The following is an 18,186-nucleotide window of genomic DNA, read 5'->3' on the forward strand; positions in this document are numbered from 1 at the left end:
ATAGCAGGGACATGTTCTTTGATATTTTCAGTAAATGTTCTAAAAGAATGCATTTACAATTTAACTAGAAATAGCAATCAAAGAAAATCTTCCATTGTGTTTACAATGTTATTACACACTGTAGCCTTCACCCTCTCATGACCAAGTTTGGGCAGTAGTTAAAGTGATATCACATTGTATGAGTTGTTAAGCTCAGGTTCAGTGCAAGATCTAATCTGGGATATTTAAACAATAAATACATAAATAAATAAATATCGATCTGTGTTAAAGAAGGAATCTGAATTGTGGAGCTGGTCCTGGGCTAAATTTGGATACTCAAAAAAAAAAGATCAAATTGCAGTTTGGCACGAGGTGTGTGAAAATGGTGGAAGGAGTTGTCAACGGTTCTATCAAGCAGCACTTACTCACCAATAACCTACTACCGTAACTTCACCAGAAGTGCAGCGGAAACCCCGTTTACATGCGTGAATGAGTTAGGGAAGTTACAGCAGCACAGTGAGAGAAGCTCCAAGGAAATTTACCCCCATGAACTCTAGTTTTAGTTATCAAGCTGATCCCCAGTATTACTCATGCACATCCATTATCGTCATATTCATAGAATGGACCAAAACCTCTCTCTTAATGTGGCAAGTTAAAATAAGAAATTAAGATTGCCCTGTCAGTTCACTAGTTTTAGAATGGTACTCCATATCTGGTATTTTACTTTGTCTTTGCTTACAAGTTTCTTAGATACGATTCTAAATTTCTCCAATATTTTCAGCTCCAGTTTGTTCTGACGATAGTTCAGACTAGTTTTGGTGTTATCTGGCCGTGTGGATTTCCAAGTGGCTGGCTGTATTTCCAGATTGGCTACATGATCTCTCTGATTATCCTCTTCACTAATTTCTATATTCAGGTAAGTGGTAGCATTAGGCAGCTGTTTAAATAATTTGCTCTCATTACATCTTATTTGCACCAATTGAGAAATAAGATAGCTAGTCAGCTGTATTTATTCCAACTTATCACCTTAACTAATGTAAATAAGCCATTTAACAAAATCACCAGATAATTATGGATGATGAAAGCTGTTTGACCCATTTTATCCAGAAAGGCCCTGAAGTCCCCCATGGCAGCATCCAGTTGTTTCTTGAGTGACTCCAGGGTTTTCACCTCTAATACTCTATCCAGGAGTCTATTCCATGTGTTACTCTTGAGAGTCATCAAGAATAACTCTCAGATATCAATCCTAAATTCACCTTTTACTAGTTTGAACCTACATTCCCTTGTTCTACTCTCAATTTAAAGTAATTTTGTGGCTTTATCTTTTCCATTCTGTTAACTGTCACATATACCTCTGTAAGATCAAACACGTCTGTTGATGCTGAAAAGCCCAGTTTTCTCCAATCTTTTCTCATAACTCAGGCATCTGACACTAAAGATCAACTTTATGGCTCTTTTCTGCACTGTCTCCAAGCGTTGAAGGACTTCCTGAAAACAGTCCTTTGTCTCTCGGTGTACATAGTACTGAAGGTGTGGTCTGGCAAGATCACTGTGCGGTTTGAGCATGACTTCCTCTGACTTCTATTCTGCTCTTCTGGCTAAATAGTCCGACATTCTATTGACTTTGTCGATTGCTACTCTTGGTTGAACATTTTGAGCATCAAAGTCTACCAAACATCCTAGGTCTCTTTCACCTTTAGCTTCGATGTGGAGATGCCGGTGATGGACTGGGGTTGACAATTGTAAACAATTTTACAACACCAAGTTATAGTCCAGCAATTTTATTTTAAATTCACAAGCTTTCGGAGGCTACCTCCTTCACATCGTTCACCTGACGAAGGAGGTAGCCTCCGAAAGCTTGTGAATTTAAAATAAAATTGCTGGACTATAACTTGGTGTTGTAAAATTGTTTACCTTTAGCTTCAGCATCATTCATGGAGTACTTACGCCGACCATTATTCCTGCTTATGAGCAGTACTTTACAGTTGTTTGCATTAAACGCCATCTGCCATTGTTCTCCCCACTTTTTGTGCAACGTATTCTTTAATTTCAGATCTGCCTCCTTTGATTCCACTGCCCCTCCTATTTTGGTATCATTTGCAAATTTGACCAATTTTTCTAGGGTTTCTGAATCTAATTGCTGTAAATTAGAGACAGTTGTGCTCCCAACACCGAGCCTTGGCACTCCACTTAGTGCTCCCTTCCACCCTGACATCATAACTTCAACAACAAGCACTTGTTTTCCACCCTCAAGCCAATTTCTTATCCATTACCCTGGATCTTCACAGCTTGAAGCTTAACTAACAGCCCTTCATGAAGAACTTTGTCAAATGCCTTTTGGAAGTCGAGGGACATCATGTCATAGGGCTCCTCAGCCCACTTGGGATGTTACTTTGTCAAAAAAGTCAGAGAGGTTTTTCGTGCAGAATCTTCCCTTCAGAATCCATCCAAGTGAATTTTCCCCACTTCACGCAGGCAGTAAGCAGCAGAAAATCCGCATCAAGACATACTGCAGAAACACAATGGCTTCAAAGGTTCCTGTCAAATCGTTTCGGAAATTGCAGCATTTACTTCTTGGTACTGAAAAGTTATTTTCTACCATACAGGCCCATTGACTTCATAAATGATTGCTTAAAAAAAATCACAAGTAGGATTATCAAAAACACATCGGCCCAGAACTTTTGTGGGGGTTGTCCCAATCTCCCACCGTAACTCTGGTAGAAGACTGGCGAAACCCCCCAAAAAACACAGGTAGCCCAATTATGCTCGTCCCTACTGCTTTTTTTAAGCCGGTTTTACGGCGGGAGACCGGAAGAACCCCTGAAAAATTTCTCATGTAAGGACATGCAATGTATAGCCTGGAAATTATAGCCCTGCATTAAAATGAACAAGTTGCTGTGTCACATCCCAGGTAATCTCAGAGCATGTCACATCCCAGGTAATCTCAGAGCATGTCACATCCACATTGTGAGGAAAGGTTCCCGATTACCAGGTCCGTGAAAATTTTCAGCTCTAGGTCAGAAAATAAAATGCCCTACTTTCTCTAAATCATAGTAAGTACAGCACAGGAGGAGGCCATTCGGCCCATCGTGCCTGTGCCACCTCTTTGAAAGAGCTATCCAACTAGTCCCATTCCCCTGCTCTTTCCCCATAGCCCTGCCAATTTTTTCCCTTCAAGTATTTATCCAATTCCCTTTTGAAAGTTACCATTGAATCTGCTTCCACCGCCCTTTCAGACAGTGCATTCCAGATCATAACAACTCGCTGCGTAAAAAAAAATGTTTCCTCATGTCGCCTCTGGCTCTTTTGCCGATCACCTTAAATCTGTGTCCTCTGGTTACCGACCCTCCTGTCACTGGAAACAGTTTCTCCTTATTTACTCTCTCAAAACCGTTCATGATCTTGAACACCTCGATCAAATCTCCCCTTAACCTTCTCTGCTCTAAGGAGAACAGCCCCAGCTTCTCCAGTCTCTCCACATAACTGAAGTCCCTCATCCCTGGTATCATTCTCTTCTGCACCCCCTCTAAGGCCTTCACATCTTTCCTAAAGTGCGGTGCCCAGAATTGAACACAATAACCAGTGTTTTATAAAGGTTTAGCATAACTTCCTTGCTTTTGTACTCTATGCCTCTATTAATAAAACCCATACTCATTTTTAACAGCCTTCTCAACTTGTCCTGCCACCTTCAAAAATTTGTGTATGTGCACCCCCAGGTCTCTCTGTTCCTGCACCCCCTTCGTTTAATATAGTTTTGACACTTTGAAGTGTGGCATCTGGAATGTGAATCTTGAGGGAGATTGACACTCTCAAAGCTTTTATATAGAAAGTCAGTCCTCCTTCGTTGCAACTCTGATTTACCCGTGAAATACACACAGGCAGGATCGACTGGCCGAGTGTAACATTTGTGCTTCTACTCTTGCCTGGTTATACATTGCTATCCAAGTGAGAGAGAGTTAGGTCCAGATTTTAACTGGCCCCGCCTGGCGGTAACCGGGCGGGGTCGGGGGGGGGGGGGGAGCAGTTAAAATAAGATTTACCCCCTCTGATCCCTCTGCCTTCCCGCCGAGCCCCGATCTTAACCTGCTCTTTTGAGTAGGCGAGCGAGACACCTGCAGTAAGGAAATGGGATCCTACTTTAAATACTCAGATTGGGTCCGATGCGAGGTGATGGCTGCCTGTTGCGAGTCAGGTCCTGGGCCAGAAGAGCCCCAGAAGGTAAGTTTTAAAGTTTTTTTTTTTAGGTTTCCTTGTGGGCCAGGAGGGGCAAAGTCTTGGGCCTCCCTTGTGCTGGGCTACCCGCCTCCCGATCTTTGTCAGAGCCTCCCCCCTCCCCCATCCCGATCTTGGTCAGAGCCTCCCCCCTCCCGATCTTTGTCAGAGCCTCCCCCCTCCCCCATCCCGATCTTTGTCAGAGTCTCCCCCCTTCCCCATCCCGATCTTTGTCAGAGCCTCCCCCCTCCCGCCTCCCGATCTTTGTCAGAGCCTCCCCCCTCCCCCATCCCGATCTTTGTCAGAGCCTCCCCCCTCCCCCATCCCGATCTTTGTCAGAGCCTCCCCCCTCCCCCATCCCGATCTTTGTCAGAGTCTCCCCCCTTCCCCATCCCGATCTTTGTCAGAGCCTCCCCCCTCCCCCCTCCCGATCTTTGTCAGAGCCTCCCCCCTTCCCCATCCCGATCTTTGTCAGAGTCTCCCCCCTCCCCCATCCTGATCTTTGTCAGAGTCTCCCCCCTCCCCCCTCCCGATCTTTGTCAGAGCCTCCCCCCTCCCCCCTCCCGATCTTTGTCAGAGTCTCCCCCCTTCCCCATCCCGATCTTTGTCAGAGCCTCCCCCTCCCCCCTCCCGATCTTTGTCAGAGTCTCCCCCCTTCCCCATCCCGATCTTTGTCAGAGTCTCCCCCCTCCCCCCTCCCGATCTTTGTCAGAGCCTCCCCCCTCCCCCCTCCCGATCTTTGTCAGAGTCTCCCCCCTCCCCCATCCTGATCTTTGTCAGAGTCTCCCCCCTCCCCCCTCCCGATCTTTGTCAGAGCCTCCCCCCTCCCCCCTCCCGATCTTTGTCAGAGTCTCCCCCCTCCCCCCTCCCGATCTTTGTCAGAGTCTCCCCCCTCCCCCCTCCCGATCTTTGTCAGAGCCTCCCCCCTCCCCCATCCCGATCTTTGTCAGAGCCTCCCCCCTTCCCCATCCCGATCTTTGTCAGAGCCTCCCCCCTCCCCCCTCCCGATCTTTGTCAGAGCCTCCCCCCTCCCCCCTCCCGATCTTTGTCAGAGCCTCCCCCCTCCCCCATCCCGATCTTTGTCAGAGCCTCCCCCCTCCCCCCTCCCGATCTTTGTCAGAGCCTCCCCCCTCCCCCCTCCCGATCTTTGTCAGAGTCTCCCCCCTCCCCCATCCCGATCTTTGTCAGAGCCTCCCCCCTCCCCCCTCCCGATCTTTGTCAGAGCCTCCCCCCTCCCCCATCCCGATCTTTGTCAGAGCCTCCCCCCTCCCCCCTCCCGATCTTTGTCAGAGTCTCCCCCCTCCCGATCTTTGTCAGAGCCTCCCCCTCCCCATCCCGATCTTTGTCGGAGCCTCCACCCTCCCCATCCCGATCTTTGTCGGAGCCTCCACCCTCCCCCATCCCGATCTTTGTCGGAGCCTCCCCCCTCCCCCATCCCGATCTTTGTCAGAGCCTCCCCCTCCCCCCTCCCGATCTTTGTCGGAGCCTCCCCCCTCCCCCATCCCGATCTTTGTCGGAGCCTCCCTCCCCATCCCGACCTTTGTCGGAGCCTCCCTCCCCATCCCGACCTTTGTCGGAGCCTCCCTCCCCATCCCGACCTTTGTCGGAGCCTCCCTCCCCATCCCGACCTTTGTTGGAGCCTCCGCCCCATCCCGATCCTGCCCAGAGTCTCCCCCCCCCTTCCCCCTGATCATGCCCAGAGCCTCTCTCCACCCCCCCCCCACCCCATCGCGATCGTGCCCAGAGCCTCTCTTCCCCCCCAGGTTGTGTCCAGAGCCTCTCCCCCAACCCTATCCCCCCCCCGATCATGGACTGACTCCCAAGGACGTTCTCACGGGTTCCTGGCTGCTGCCTCCTGCTGCCCGATGCCCACTCCCGCCCGCTGGTCACATAGTCAATCTGGCCGGGTGTTGGGCGAGACTCTGCAGAGATTTATTCAAATGAGGCCCAAGCACCCTTCCCTATAAAAACCGAGGCCTCGGTTTAACTGTGGAAGGCTCTACTTCCCCATGGTCCCGAGCGTGTATGAAACTACTGTATAAAGTGCAAGAAACCGGGGGAGGCACAGAGTTGTCTTTTGTATATTATTGGGTTACATACAAATACACCTTTATCTAAGGTCTCAAGAAGAATTGCCTTGTATACAAGATACTTATTCATTAGAATTGCCTACAAGTGGGCCTACTGTGCTATGCTTTGCCCATATTCATTTCTTTTCTCTTTTGTGTTTGGACAATTTCAGACCTACAAGAAAAAGAGTGCTTTCAGAAGGAAAGACTGTCTAAATGGTTCTACAATAGCTGCGAATGGACACACAAATGGCCTCTCTGCACAGATGGACCACTATCCAGCAAAGAAAATCCACTAAGATTCCAGGGCTCGAAGCGTGTTTTGTCAGCACACTAAGATTTTTGTGATGTTCTGAAGCAATTTCAAAAGTTACCAATGTGTTAACTATATCCGATCCTGCGTTATATAGCCATATAGGGTAGGAATTTGGAACTGAATATTGTTGTGATCAATAGGGAAAGTAAATTTAGAGAAGCTTCCTTATACAAAAAAAAAGTACCTAAGTCTTAGAAAGGTAGGGAAAATCATATCAGCCCTATATAGTTTTAAAAATGTTAGCTTGTTTCCTGAACTAGAGCAATGGATCCCAGTGTGAATCAGGTAAAATGTGGTTGATTTTAGTTTACAATACTGTTGTTGCCTTACTGCTTATTTGTGTGTTAGGTGCTGTCTTGTATTCACTTTAATCTTAAACCATATTTATATGTTTCAACTGAAATGTAATTTGGCTCTGGGTTTGTCCCATGCCTTAGCTCTACCTAAAGTTGCAATGCTGCATAATTATTACATTTTAAACGTTTCAGGAATCCTATACCTCTTCATAAATACTTGGCTTGCTGGTTTTTAAAAAACACAGGACATGGTTGTGTTGGCATCTTGTCGAAGCAGGTGATTGAGGGCTTCGCAGATGTGTTTCGCACAGTCGATCCCTCTTCACTGCAAGCGACTATCCAGCAATAAAAGTCTGCTCAGTGTACCCATCCTCTTCCTCTCACTAACTATGCCCAGTTTGACTGGACGCTTCAGTGAACGATCAACAATCATACACAAATCTCCTGTTTTCCGCTGATTCTAGTGGACGCAGTTCCGAACGAGCGCCTGGTCATCCCGTGCACCTTGTACTTGCCCAGAAACTCCAGTCACTCCTCTCAGGAATCTCCATGATTGTTGTTTGTCGAAGGCTCGATGCGTGGAGATAGTTTGCTCTGTTACCACAAACTTTTAAGCTGCAGTTCATTAGGTACCTGGACAGCCTGCGTCTGAAAGCCTATGGCCCTATGTGCTGTTGAGGTAAAGACAGAAAATGCTGGAGATGCACTGTAGCCCAGTGAAGGATTTGAAAGAGAAAGAACAGTTACTGTTTCAGGTGCTGCTTTGTATCTTCAGTATTTTCTGTTTTTATTTCAGATTTCCAGCATTCGAGGTTTTTTTGTTCTGTGCGTTTGAGTTAAGCCGGAGGACACATCTGCTCATGTTACACGGGCACTCATCTATTTTGAAGTGTTGGTTTTATGGTTGTAGCTCACTCGTAGGCACACCATACTAAAAAAAAAAGGATATGAGGTAACTTCTCTTGTTGCACTGTGTTGTGTGAGTGAGGTGAATTAAATAATTGTACCCTGGTTGTTGTGGTCAGGTTATGCAGAGTACACAGAGTGATGCTCCCATTTCTCCCAAAAATAATGCAAATCACTGCCGCGCATATGCAGATGCTAACGTGGCGTATTGTGTATGTGCAGCGGCACTGCAAGTTCACGAGGAAGCCGGGCTCCCGCAAGTGTGACCCATTCCACCCAGTAACACACGTGTTGAAATGATTTGCTGGCATGAGCCTTTGGGTGGAGGCTGAACTTGCATCGGTAAATAGTTAGGGAGCTTTCGGTGCAGGACAATGTCTTGATGTGCATTGGATTCTGGGGCAGCGCGTCGACTTTTTCAATCAGGAATTTAACGCCAAGGGTGGGTAGCGAAAAGAAGAGAGAAGTGTCTACACCTACTGGAGCTGGACTTGTGATATCTGCTTCAAGTGTAGCGTCCCATACTTGAAGCACACACTGAAAAGCTGACTATGCCGTTTAAATTATTTTATTTTAAAATTGCAGTGAAAATTGGTATTTATTAAGATAAATTAATGTTCCTATGAGGTATCCAGTGATTTGAAAGTATAACAGTTATGCAGCAGTGTTGCTTTAATTGACTCATGCAGTTACACATATGCCTTAAAAATAAATTGCAGGGTCCAAAGCTTTGCTGCAGGGTTACCCGACGTGTTGGTGAAGCTGTGCAAAGAACGAAAAAGTCCATGCAGTTTCTAATTTGCATTAATAGCAGTGTGATGACCCTAATTCTCTCTTCCATATTTGAATTAAATGTTTGTTTATAACTCGTCATTCTCAAATGTTTCAACGTTACATTAACAAGTACTGTGATATACTTTTAAGCAAACAGCAAATTGTTCTTTATTACTAATGAAAACTGTGTCATACCTAATGAAATGTTATCCCTAGCTATTTTTTTTTAAAATCCCTGATCTCACATTTTTGGTGGTCTTGTAAGTTGTAATTAATTCTTTTTCCACAGTGACTCTACCTGCAAATATCTCACTGTAATGACTGCTCTTTGGCCAGCCCATTACAGAGAATGCATTTGGGTGATGGGGAGTATCATCCCAGTTTCCTTCCCTCTCCCCATGGATCAGAGTTTGCATACCCCACCTTAAGGAATGCCGATGTGTAAATGTCAGTTGAGATTAAGTCTAGAAGTTGAGTCTGCCATTTAAGACCCAATATGTAACACTACAGCTATGAATCCATGTAAGTTAATAGTGTGGTGGACTTGAGAACTCAGTCAAAAAAAGAAAGCATTAATGAAGCTGCAATCTTTTGAACAAAGTCGAGTTCATAGAAAGGTATAATCAACATTCAACCTGAATTTTAAACATTTGGACATAAGGTACTAAAACCCTACTTGAAAATCCCACCATTTGGACCCTCTTCTTTGTATTCAACCAACCTAATCACTTCATGGAAAAATCCTGTTAAGTACTCACTTGATCAGGTAACGATACCTTTTACTGGCCTTAGAGCAGGACAGTAGCCAATGTACATTTTCCAGCTCCACTTTTAAAGTTTAAAATGGGAGTAAAATGTTTGAATACAGAGTTATCAAAGCTAGAATTGCAGAACAGCCAGGGTCTCCTATTGCTTTTAGGGGGCTTGTAATTGTTTTAACTGTTGTATAACCAAGAACAGAATCCTGACCGTGAATGATCACACAGCACAGTGCTGAACAAGAGAACATATACAAACAAATCGAAACGTGGAATATCAAAGAACAGTATCTAGAGCCGAGCCAAAATATGTGACCATAGTGGAGACTTGCTAGAAGCACTATCTTTTTTTCAGTTTTAGTGGAGAGTAAATGCCAAGGGTTCTTCAAAACTTTTACATTGGTTTCCCTAACATATATCAAAAGAAAAGTAAACGCTTGGTTTATGGGGTTTAATCGAAGGCTGCATACACTACAAACTCTAAGCAAAGCTGTTCTGGTCGTCTTAATTAAGTGTGATTTACTGTACCTTTTTTCTCATACAGGCACTGAAATTTTCAGTTAATGCTGCTCTCAAATGTCAAATCACGTTATTTTTGTTAAACTTTAATCATGAGTGTGCTGGTTTAACCTGTGTCTGAGTAATGTGTACATTCATCAGTTGTAACATCTGCAGATGGACTCGAAATTCGCAGAATTAAAATCTTTACTAAACTTATACCGTTGTCCTATTCTATTTATAATTCAGCAATATATGTAACACACATACAAGGATAGAAATGTGTTCCTGTTAATACATACTGAAGCAGATGCTATTTATATACTTGCCTCTTATCGTACTCCTGCTGATAGCAGTCCTGAGTTCAGTGACAGTGCTGTAAAATAAATAAGGTTGCTTCCAGAGACACTCGAGAGGCAGCTCAAAGGTATTTTTCTGTATCACTTACTGGCACGGCTGCCAGTAGCAGAGATAATCCAGCTGCTATCTTTTCTGGCCATAGTGGGTCCTCCTTCAGCTATTGGGGAAGATCTGGCAACCAGAAAAAAATAGCAAATCACAACTTTCAGACAACTGAATATACAATTGGTTAGTACGGGGGTTTGCAGAAGTTGATGAAAATAATGCTCACTCTTCAGGTCTACAAAACGGAATAGGAACATATGGGTATAATACTGGCTGCAAGAAACATCTTCAAGCGTTGCTGGCTTTGCAATATACTGGCATGACCCTTTAGTGGTTTAGTGTGTGCCTGTTTATCCGTAGAAAGAAGAACAAAACATGGTGAGCAGGATGGTACTCGCCCTGAGATTGGAGGAAGCCATTGTCTTCACCCTCCCCTACATCCTCGATGCTGCCATAGTTACTGATGTCCAGAGTGGTCTCTTCAATTCGAATCAAGGGCTTGTCATTTCCAAGCTGTTTTCTACTTCAGATCTGTTCCCTTTTATAATGTTCCAATTTGTCCTGCAAGCAAAGGAATAGACTTAAAGGTCTAGAAATTCGATGGCTTAGACGCTTGTTTTTCAGATGCTAAACAGGTGCCAAAGCAGGTAGGAAGCACATGCTCATTACAAGCGGGTAGTGTTCCACCCGCCATGTTGGTATAGGCACAAATATAGGCATCCAGGGTCCGCGCCTGAATCAGGCGTTAGTCCCATTGCATGTGCAAATAAGGGGCCTTGTTGGGTTTCAGAATAATCCTTATCCCTTATAGGTACGTGGACTCAAGGTAGACTCAAGTCTGATGAATAATCTTTATCAATGAACAAACTAATATAACCCATTACATGCGGTGAGGATACTGAGAGGTGGAGTGCATGTCCACAGATCCCTGAAGGTAGCAGGACAGATAGAGAAGGTGGTTAAGAAGGCATATGGGATACTTTCCTTCATCAGGCGAGGCATAGAATGTAAGAGCAGGGAGGTTATGCTAGAACTGTCTAAAAGGCTAGTTAGGCCACAGCCAGAGTACTGCGTACAGTTCTGGTCACCACATTACAGGAAAGATATGAATGCACTAGAGAGGGTACAGAGGAGATTTACGAGGATGTTGCCAGGACTGGAGAATTTTAGCTGTGGGGAAAGATTGGATAGGCTGGGATTATTTTCATTGGAACAAAGGAGGCCGAGGGGTGATTTAATTGAGGTGTATAAAATTATGAGGGGCCTAGATAGAGTGGATAGGGAGGATCTATTTCCCTTAGCAGAGGCGTCAATAACCAGGGGGCATAGATTTAAAGTGATTGGTAGAAGGATTAGAGGGGAGTTGAGGAGAATTTTTTTCACCCAGAGGGTGGTGGGGGTCTGGAACTCACTGCCTGAAAGGGTGGTAGAGGCAGAAACCCTCAACTCATTTAAAAAGTACTTGGATGTGTACTTGAAGTGCCGTAACCTACAAGGCAACGGACCAAATGCTGGAAAGTGGGATTCAGCTGGATAGCTCTTTTTCGGCCAGCACAGACATGATGGGCCAAATAGCCTCCTTTTATGCCGTAAATTTCGATGCTTCATCGGGACCTGTAAGCGATGTTGTCTTGATTTCCCTATACAAGAATAGGTAAAGTTCCTGAAGTGCGGTATCTTTACAGGGTTAACTACGTCTCTTAAGTGTGAGGTTAATACATAAGCGTGTTCTGACTGCGTGCAGTTAGTGTGTAAGTCCTTTCGGCTGATATGTTATCGCATTGCTCAATACAACTACTCCTTCCCCCCTCACCCATGCTCACTAAAATGACATCCTATGTGACTGTGACCACGGTAACCTATCCCTCCTCATCCTTCTCCACCTGTCTGCAGCCTTTGACACGGTTGACCACACCATCCTCCTCCAATGCCTCTACTCTGTCGTCCAGTTGGGTGGGGCTGCGCTCGCCTGGTTCCGTTCTTAACTATTCAGTTGTAGCCAGAGAATCACCTGCAATGGCTTCTCTTCCTGCTCCCGCACCGTTATCTCTGGAGTCCCTCATGGATCTATCCTTGGCCCCCTCCTATTTCTCATCTACATACTTGCCCCTTGGCCACATCATTCGAAAACACGACGTCAGGTTCCACACACCCAGTTCAATCTCACCACCACGTCTCTTGACCCCTCCACTGTCTCTGATTTGTCACACCACTTGTCCGACATCCAGTACTGGATGAGCAGAAATTTCCTCTTAATTATATATTGGAAAGACCGAAGCCATTGTCTTCAGTCCGCCACGAACTCCGTTCCCTAGCCACCGACTCCATCCCTCTCCCTGGCCACTGTCTGAGACTGAACTGGACCATTTGTAACCGTGGGGTCCTATTTGACCATGAAATGAGCTTCCAACCACATGTCTGCTCCATCACCAAGACCGCCTACTTCCACCTCCTGTAATGTTGCCCATCTCCGGCCCCGCTTCAGCTCATCTGCTTCTGAAACCCTCATCCATGGCTTTGTTACCTCTGGACCTGACTATTCCAATACTTTCCTGGCCGGCTTCCCATCTTCCAACCTTCATAAAGTTGAGCTCATCCAAAACTCTGCTGCCCGTATCCTAAATTGCACAAAGTCCCATTCACCCACCCCTAAGCTCACTGACCTACATTGGCTCCTGGTCTAGCAACGCCTCAATTTTAAAATTCTCATCCTTTGTTTTCAAATCCCTCCATGGCCTCACCCCGCCCCATCTCTGTGATCTCTTCCAGCCCTACGACCCTCCGAGATCTCTGCGCTCCTCCAGTTCTAGCCTCTTACACATCCCCGATTTTAATCGCTCCACCATTGGCGGCCGTGCCTTCAGCTGCCGAGGCCCTAAGCTCTGGAATTCCCTCCCTAAACCTCTCCGCCTCTCTACCTCTCCTCCTTTAAGAAATACCATAAAACCTACCTCTTTGACCAAGCTTTTGGTCACCTGTTCTAATATCTCCTTATGTGATCTCCTTACTTCAAAAATTTTGTTTAATAACGCTCCTGTGAAGCGTCTTGGGAGGTTTTATTACATTAAAGGTGCAATAGAAATCATAGAATGGTTACACCACAAAAGGAGGCCAGTCAGCCCGTTGAGCCTGTGTCGGGTCTTTGTAAGAGCAATCAAGCTAGTCCCACTTCTCCGACCTTTTCCCGTAGCCCTGGAGATTTTTTCTCCCTTCAAGTACTTATCCAATTCCCCTTTGAAGGCCACGATTGAATCTGCCTCCACCACCACCCCCCCGGGCAGTGCATTCCAGATCATAACCACTCGCTGAGTAATAAAGTTGTTCCTCATGTCGCCTTTGGTACTTTTGCCAATCACCTTAAATCTGCGTCCTCTGGTTCTCGACCCTTCCGCCAGGCGTTAGGCTTGTAAGAGTAGTTACACTGGGTAGAAATGCAAGTTGTTGTTGTTGTACCACCTGTTTATTGTTCTCCGAACATTCTCCATCCATGAGTGACCACATTTATTTATAATGGCCTTTACATCCTTATCTCTCTTAGTTTTAATTACATAAAAGAGGTACAGAGACCCATTATCCCATCACACTCCCTTCTTGTTCTCCAGACTCCCTGGTGCCAGTCCACCTATTAAGATTCCTTTTCCCACATCTTCCCACGCCTCCGTGCTGGTCTCTGCACCTCTTTATGTTCGGAGACTCCATTAACCCTTACCACTACTCTAATCCTGCCTAATATGGTGCTGGCTATTCCACCCGGTGTACCTACTCTTACAGGCCTAACACCTGTTTGAGGCCCGTTGTGCAAAATTGGGTTGCCCTGAACGTAGCAGGTGCTGGACTGGCTGTGTTCAGGAAAACTTGTTCTACATGCAGCGCAACCAGCCGGCCTGAAAGGTACTGCTGCAGGTTGCTGCCAAAACGGTATGTTTATTAAAGATACGTACCTGAATGTGGAGGTTCACTACAGTCCGGCAGACTTTTGCCAGGGACCGGTTGCTCCCCTCTCGATGATACATGTTGTCACTGTTTCGGGCTGTGACAACGTGCATCCAACTTGCCAAACTCACCCTTTCACATATTCATGGCTAAGAAGTGTCATGATCATCTCCTCATAATGAGTGAGCTGCTTCTGTATGGTGGATCCGCCAACTGTCCTGGTCTTCTCTCAGTGGCCGTATGCTGCCTTGGTCAGTAAGCAGAACTCATTAAGGAAGATCTTAGCAACTACCTAAACCCCGCAAACAACAACCTTATGCCCAGACCTCCCAGTGACAGGACTTTGCAAGTAACCTAGCATGGTGTCTCTGCTGGCAGTACTCTTAACGTCAGTCGAAGTTTGAACTTCTATGTGCAAGGTGTTACTGTGATCCACTTGCAATTGTGCCCTTGAGCTTCTGTTGTATGAAAGATTATTGTGAAAAGAGGTAAATGCATGCTATCTCCCCGAGGGTGCAGGAGAGAAACATTTTGATTGGGGCCACAACTTCCATGGACAAAGTTCAAGCAAGCAGACAAATGGAGGTATCCTTACCTTGGCACTTCTGATACAGGCATACTTGGGCCTCATTTGCTTCCAAGTATGATGGGCCTGAGAGCCTGAATTGATTTGCTTGGCTACCTCCCCCCATGCTGTTTGTATCTCAGCTCTCATGGGAGGGTAAGCCTTCTGGGCCACCTTATTTTGCATTACCTCCTACAGCACGACCTCCAAAGTATTGTCAGCAGATGGGACAGTTTTGCCCACATTTTCCCTTGCATCCATTTCTCCGACCAGCAAAGTTTTATCTCGGCCACCGGAAGTTTACGAGTGCTCTGAAAGCCAGCAGCTACCCTTTATGAGCTGCTGCTTGGCTGTATTTTCACCCCTCAAACCAATAGCATTCATGGCCAGGTTATATGTTTTCCATGTGTAGAGATGTAGGTGAGGCCAGTACTCCATGCTGCTAATACAATGCACCTGCATCACAAGCAGGCACAGCCCCAATTTTGCCAGTCTTGCAAAATCAGAGCTTTCTATGTGCCAAGCTACCTGCTGGCTGGGCCACCTCCCAGTAAGTATGTGAGACAATCACTAGCAAGCAAAAATGCATATTTGCATCCATTTATCCTGATTAATTTTGGGGAGATGATCTGTTTCCCTTTACAATATTCATGCATTTCACCAACCAACACGAGCTAGCCTCCACGGTCCAGATTCCCAGTATCACTCTTCTGAGCTGTTCGTTTTCCTATTTCTTTGGAGTCCTGTGCCATTCACCATCTACAAGACACAAGTCAGGAGTGTGATGGAATACTCTCCACTTGCCTGGATGAGTGCAGCTCGACACCATCCAGGACAAAGCAGCCCTCTTGATTGGCACCCCATCCACCACCCTAAACATTCACTCCCTTCACCACCGGCGCACCGTGGCTGCAGTGTGAACCATCCACAGGATGCACTGCAGCAACTCACCAAGGCTTCTTTGACAGCACCTCCCAAACCCGCGACCTCTACCACCTAGAAGGACAAGGGCAGCAGGCGCATGGGAACAACACCACCTGCGCGTTCCCCTCCAAGTCGCACACCATCCCGACTTGGAAATATATCGCCGTTCCTTCATCGTCGCTGGGTCAAAATCCTGGAACTCCCTAACAGCACTGTGGGAGAACCGTCACCACACGGACTGCAGCGGTTCAAGAAGGCGGCTCACCACCACCTTCTCAAGGGCAATTAGGGAAGGGCAATCAATGCCAGCGACGCCCACATCCCATGAACGAATAAAAAAAAAGTTTCTGGCCAATCTGTTCTTAGAGTGCTTCCAAAGTCTACCTGAAAAGCAGGAGACGTGCCAAAGAGTCATAGGGTGACTTTTCTTATTATTCTCCCTCCCTCCACATGGGGAAATGCTTGGTCGATGTTCGATTCCTCGACACTGTAGCACTTGCTGAAATAAAGGAACTTAGCAAGTGGAACGTACGACCTACTGTGAACGCAGTGTTCTGGAGCTTCATGCTGCATGCCCCTCTGGCCTTTTAGTTTCTTTCAGATTACAGTATTTGCCATTTCTCAGTACCCTGGTACCTTCCCAATTCTTAATCAGCTAAATTTCACTAACCCTACTTATTTCGAAGGTCTACACCGGAGTTCTAGATCTGAATTTAGATTTACAGGAGTACATTTTCCCAGTAAGCAGGTGGCCCGTGAGCTGCCTCGGCCACCACCAGTGCATATTGGGCACATGAAACATGAAATGGCATTTAATCAATCAGCTCCATTCCTTCCACTGGCCATGTACAATGACCTCTATAATGAACTCAACTCAGTATCATCTAAGGAAAGGTTTTGCGAAGTTTGTCTCTGTCCCTACCTCCAATAATAAGGGTAAAACAAATGAAACTCTGGAATACCAACCTGACCACCTCACTGTATTTTAAAAAAAATTATGGGCAGTACGCCTGCCATTTTCTGATATGTGCTGTCAGCGGGCAAGTGTGGAAAATTGCCCCGTAATATTCATCAAAGTATCTCAAAGCACTTAGAATCATAGAATGGTTACAGCACAGAAGTAGGCAATTCGACCCGTTGAGCCCCTGTCGGCTCTCTGCAAGATCAATCCAATTAGTCCCACTCCCCCACCCTTTCCCCGTAGCCCTGGAGATTTATTCCCTGCAAGTATTTATCCAATTCCCTTTTGAAAGCTACGACTGAATCTGCCTCCACCACCCTTTCAGGCAGTGCATTCCAGATCATAACCACTCGCTGCGTAAAAATGTTTTCCCACATGTCGCCTTTGGTTCTTTTGCCAATCACCTGAAATCTGTGTCCTCTGGTTCTCGACCCTTCCACCGATGGGAACAGTTTCTTTCTATCTACTCTGTCTAAATCCTTCATGATTTTGTACACCTCTATTAAATCTCCTCTCAACCGTCTCTGTTCTAAGGAGAACAACCCCAGCTTCTCCAGTCTATCCACGTAACTGAAGTCTCACATCCCTGGAATCATTCTAGTAAATCTTTCCTAAAGTGCGGTGCCCAGAATTGGACATAATACTCCAGTTTTGGTCGACCCAGTGTTTTATGAAGGTTCATCATAACTTACTTGCTTTTGTACTCTATGCCTCTATTTATAAAGCCCAGGATCCCGTATGCTTTTTTAACTGCTTTCTCAACCTGTCCTGCCACCATCAACGAACTGTGCACATATACCCCCAGGTCTCTCTGTTTCTGCACCTACTTTATATATTGCCTTTATTGTTCTTCCTACCAAAATGTATCACTTTGCACTTCACTGCGTTAAATTTCATCTGCCATGTGTCCGCCCATTCCACCACCAGCCTGTCTATGTCCTCTAGAAGTCTATCACTATCCTCCTCACTGTTCACTACACTTCTAAGTTTTGTGTCATCTGCAAATTTTGAAATTGTGCCCTGTACTCCCAAGCCCAAGTCATTAATATATATCAAGAAAAGCAGTGGTCCCAGCACTGACCCCTGGGGAACACCACTGTACACCTCCCTCCAGTCCGAAAAACATCCATTCACCACTACTCTCTGTTTCCTGTCCCTTGGCCAATTTCGTATCCATGCTGCCACTGCCCCTTTTATTCCATGGGCTTCAACTTTGCTGACAAGCCTATCATGTGGCACTTTATCATACACCTTTTGGAAGTCCATATACACCACATCAACTGCATTGCCCTCATCAAACCTCTCTGTTATCTCATCAAAAAACTCAATTAAGTTAGTTAAACACGATTTGCCTTTAACACATCCGTGCTGGATTTCCCTAATCAATCCACACTTGTCCAAGTGTCTGTTAATTCTGTCTCGGATTATCGTTTCCAAAAGTTTCCCCACCACTGAGGTTAAACTGACTGGCCTATAGTTGCTGGGATTATCCTTACACCCTTTTTTGAACAAGGGTATAACATTTGCAATTCTCCAGTCCTCTGGCACCAGCCCAGTATCTAAGGATGTTTGGAAGATTATGGCCAGTAC

The 18,186-nt window shown here is 45.8% G+C and overlaps 1 protein-coding gene across 1 annotated transcript in view; it reads left to right on the forward strand.

The window, feature by feature from the left end:
• The window catches only part of elovl5 (ELOVL fatty acid elongase 5), a 98,773-nt gene extending 88,746 nt beyond the window's left edge, over window positions 1-10,027 (forward strand). The window contains exons 8-9 of the mRNA XM_067983995.1: window positions 761-895; window positions 6,434-10,027. Of these exons, the coding sequence (XP_067840096.1) occupies window positions 761-895; window positions 6,434-6,559 (261 nt within the window). The 3' untranslated portion in view covers window positions 6,560-10,027. The remainder of the gene's footprint in view (window positions 1-760; window positions 896-6,433) is intronic.
• The last annotated feature ends 8,159 nt before the right edge of the window (window positions 10,028-18,186 follow it).

Source organism: Heptranchias perlo, chromosome 5 (assembly GCF_035084215.1).
Source record: "Heptranchias perlo isolate sHepPer1 chromosome 5, sHepPer1.hap1, whole genome shotgun sequence".
Taxonomy (NCBI): domain Eukaryota; kingdom Metazoa; phylum Chordata; class Chondrichthyes; order Hexanchiformes; family Hexanchidae; genus Heptranchias; species Heptranchias perlo.